Source organism: Triticum dicoccoides, unplaced genomic scaffold (assembly GCF_002162155.2).
Source record: "Triticum dicoccoides isolate Atlit2015 ecotype Zavitan unplaced genomic scaffold, WEW_v2.0 scaffold19149, whole genome shotgun sequence".
NCBI classification, from domain to species: domain Eukaryota; kingdom Viridiplantae; phylum Streptophyta; class Magnoliopsida; order Poales; family Poaceae; genus Triticum; species Triticum dicoccoides.
Window position 1 is genome coordinate 20199 of NW_021230475.1, and position 4351 is coordinate 24549.

General features: G+C 40.9%; 1 protein-coding gene across 1 annotated transcript; it reads right to left on the reverse strand.

The window, feature by feature from the left end:
* Nucleotides 1–1238: 1238 nt before the first annotated feature.
* On the reverse strand, nucleotides 1239–3783 carry LOC119344900 (zinc finger AN1 domain-containing stress-associated protein 15-like). The gene is made up of 2 exons (XM_037615192.1): nucleotides 2573–3783; nucleotides 1239–1708 (listed from the first exon to the last, which is right to left on the reverse strand). Exon 1 carries the CDS (start codon nucleotides 3036–3038, stop codon nucleotides 2574–2576), a length of 465 nt encoding a protein of 154 aa, XP_037471089.1. The 5' UTR covers nucleotides 3039–3783; the 3' UTR covers nucleotides 1239–1708; nucleotide 2573.
* Nucleotides 3784–4351: the final 568 nt, after the last annotated feature.

The window sequence follows — 4351 nt, forward strand, 5'->3', positions numbered from 1 at the left end:
GATAACATAAATAGATTATTGAATAGTTTGCACTAGAAATCACCTGACAAATATGCATATATGCAATATTTTTGGTCATATCCAAGGTAGTCATGTCCTCATCAGGAAGTCATATGAAGCTTGCTCGGTACTTATGAACTCACAGTACTCTCCTGGACAAGGATTTCACCATACATGCATAACCATCCGAGAGATCACGAATTTGCATCCAGATGCCAAAGTTGTGCAGCTTGATTAAAGATGGTTTAGTAAAGCCATCATATGGAGCAAGGACAGCAAAAAATACCCTATAGGTCCAAGGTCCATCTTTCATGGCCTTTTCCCAATCAGCAAGGCAAGAAAATTGCATACTGTATAGATTTTCATCCAACGATCTAATCTTTGCCTCCTAGGCAGAATCCGAAGCAGATCACCTATTTTTATAGAATTAGATCCAGAACTTGTTCTATTCACAGTCGGTGTTAACACGAACAATCGACATCTAGAGGATTGCCTTCATTGGCACATTTGTATCATGTTGAACGACCACATCGTCAAGATCCTCATCTTCAAGCCCAAGCTCTTTCATCATTGACTTCGACTCTAGCTCATCCGCTTTCACATAACTTGGGGACGCCTCCGCCATAATCCTAGCTCAGAACAAGTCAACACAAGCAATTGACATCCAGAGGATGGCCTCCGTTGGCACATTTGTTTCCTGTTGAAAGATCACATCGTTAGGATCCTCCTCTTCAAGCCCAAGCCCTTTCATCATTTGCCTCCAGGACGCCATAACCCTATCTCATAACAAGTTCCAGGTTGCGAACCCTAACCACTAGCACGAACGAGAAAACCACACCAAGGTCGGGCAGTGATACTTGATCACTCTTGAGTCAGCCTTGAGTTGGATATAGGCAGGGAAATACTGGCAAGGGAAGGAACACTCAACATCAACATGGTGTCGACGAGAGGTGGTGTAACAAACAAATTTGTGGAGTTTTTTTTTTCTAAGATGAACTAGATTCCTTTTTCAGATGCATATCCCTATGTTTTCAATTTGACCAACACAACATGAGTTGTAAACAAAAAATATTTAACTATTAGATTAAAAAATATTTAATAATTTGAAAATATACCGTTTGAAGTTTGTAATGATATAATTTTGTGATATATTCATATATATAAGTTGTATTGCATTAGTTAAATTGACAATCAACGGAAAAGGAGGGAGTAGAAAGTTATATTTTACTTAATTAATGAGATGAGGAAGATCTTTTGCTTGAGAAAAAATTATTTGCTACAAGAAATGTTACAACAGATCATATGAGAACTGAGTAGCTTCAGTATCGACCTGACACACTAAACATCACACGAGCTTTCCGTAACACAGAATTGCATTAAGTAGAATTTGAACAATAGTAAAGAAAGATTACAATATAACAAATCTTTGGATCCAATAGAGGACATTATAGGTTCTATCATCTGTGTTCATGGTAGCTCCAGATGCTATAGAGTGAACCATAGCCAGACGAAGAACAGGAGTGAAGCATTCTCCCACAACAACCAACCCTTGCTCAATGTAAGCTTGTATGCTACTAAGAGCTTAGTTGTTTGGGGAATGTCTTCACAAATTGGCAGTGGTCATGCTTTCGGATTATCCTTGGAATGACAGCATGATACACTTGCAGCATCTCCAAGATTTAGTCTTTCATATAGTTCTTAGATGAACCTACACAGTTGCAAGAAAATTAAGGTCAATGAATTAAGCATTCTATATAGTATCTCAAAATTGACTCTTCTCGGGGAAATATGACCAGAACATGACATTATTGAACTAGCAAGGCTGTAAGGAAGTAGATAACTCACTAACAGAGCACCAGACAGTAAAGTACAAGGTGTTTTTTCATATTAAGTTTCTCTTTGTTGAGATCAACAAAATATCTAGGAAAAAGATAGGTAGTTAAGCTCAGGCAAATCTGATGCACAAGTGTGCAAATCGAGGCAAAGAGCGAAAAGCTTCAGTGTTTAAATTGAAATATACAGCCATATGGCCAGCTAGCAGAATATTCCGTAGAAAAAAGATACCAATAAGGAAATCATTGACAATCTACAGCTAAGCCAAGTGACATAACAGCTCATAGCTCAACTGTTATCATGAGCAAAGCATCAACCTGAAACTTACAAGACTTCTGCAACCCAGAGAAAAAATTATTTCATGATAAATGCTAAGCAACTGATTGTTGTTGAGAGAAAAGAAGCATTTGCATCATCATGCAAACAAGACACATTAATATTTCAGCCCATATTACTATCTACTCCCTCCGTACCAAAATATAAGACGTTTTTGCAATTCAATTTGAACCTCAAGAACATCTTATATTTTAATACAGAGCTAGTAGAATGCAATTAGTAGCAGAGCCTGGGATATCAGACCATGACTTTATGCATATTTCAGTATGGCGATTTACATCTTATATATAACTAAGGAGTATTCCACAAGAGAAGTCTTACAAAAATGAACATGAAAACGAGAATAAAGTGATATGCATTTACAGACCAGATGTAAGATGATTGAACAAGCCAAACATTATACCTCATATCCTAATGATCTTGGCAGCCCTGATCAGAGGGTTTGCCCGGGCAATCTCCTCCCGGCCCGCAGTTTTATAATCAAATGAGCAGTCGTGGCTTTCTGAATGCCGGTGGCGCGGACAAAAGAGCTTCTCGCACCGGCAACGAAACCCGGTCAAACCAACTCTCTTGCGGCACACGTTGCAACGGTTAACAAACAGCACAGGCGACAATGGCGCAGCCGCCATGGCCATTGACACAGCATCAGCATGTTTCCTCTTTCTGGAAGTCTCTATGTGAACAACTTCACAGGGCCTGGACAAGAATTGAGCTGCCGGTGGTTGTGGTGGCGACTGTGGAGGTTGCGGTTCTGGTATTTGAGCGGTTGGTGGTGGTGGTGTGGTTGGGGAAGGAGGCGAAGGTGTGGAGGAGGATGGCTTCAGGATCTCGGCCTCGTCCTTGTTGAGATCACAGCTCTCCTGCGCCATTTGATTCCACACGGATAAACAAATCAAGCAAACTGAGACAAGCCCCGAGCTTGAACAATCAGATCAGGAAGAACCGAGGGTAGAAAGAGCAATAAATGAAGAGAAAATTCAGCAGAGAAACGGGAAATGGTTGATAATTTCTGACCTATTGGGTGAAGACCTTAGACACGAAACCCAAAAAGAAAAATTAGATCTAGACAAGAGATCAGAGCGATTGGTTGGAGAAAACTGGAGCTTTCTTAGACCCAAGTAAAACGTGGAAGTGGTTAGGAAATTCAGCAGAAGCTTCGCCAAGCAGGGTATTCTCCCTGGCCGACTCGTGAGAAGCCAAATCCCATCAACAATCGGGCCAGGAGAAGATAGTACACAGAGACAGAGATCAGCACGAACCACTGGGAAAACCGAGAAATGGTACCGAACACAAAAATCCGCGAAACTAGAGTAGGAGTATTTCCAGGCCAGATCAGTGCAGGCCAAACCCCGCAGGGAGGAAGCGTGCCGCAACGGCGTGGATCGAGTTGAGACAGACAAAGAGGCCGGCCCGCAGGACGGACGAACCAAGAGCAGCAGCTGAATCGGGACGAATTCGGTCGCGTCGGATCGACGCCGAATTCCTCGGGCGCTCCGAATTGGGGAATTGGGAAGGCGGAGGAGAAGGGGGAGCGAAAGGTCGGAGCTTTGGGTGAGGGGGAGATAGAGGCGACTTGGTGCTGCCCTCTCTTGAGGTGCCCGAAGAGCCAAAGAAGGATGGAGGTAGTGGATGGACGATTTTATTGATGTTTTTTGATTGGTTATTATTATATGTTTTTGTCTACTAGAACAATGCGCGTGCATTGCAACGAGATATACATATTTAATACATTAGCTTATGATTTATCTGTCAATAATGATGCGATTGTGTAAATAAATGTTCATCAAATTCTGACCATGAATTACCTTATATTTTGATTAGAAATTTAAGTAAATTAAAGTGCAATTGGTTCAAAAGGTGATTAATTATCATATACATGAAAGGTTGGACGAAGGGATGGTGGGAAGAAAGGTGAAATAGAAACCTTACGTTCTTTTTAAGTAGTAGAGAAGATTCCTTAGGCTAGCCATGACATGAGTAACATAGAAATAAAATGCATATCATGCAATGTCGACTAGGCATATTGACGACATGATATAGTGCTAAATGAGGAAAAAAATTATGGATACCGTTATGACTAGCTACCAAAGAACGAGAGTACAAGGTATGAGTTCATAGAGAATTGAGTGAATGTTGATTTAGAAGGAAAAAAAGAACAAAGTGAATGCACTAAAACCCAAGA

Excerpts from the sequence above, each read along its gene's own strand:
- LOC119344900 (XM_037615192.1), bottom strand. The coding sequence starts at position 3,038 with ATGGCGCAGGAGAGCTGTGATCTCAACAAGGACGAGGCCGAGATCCTG.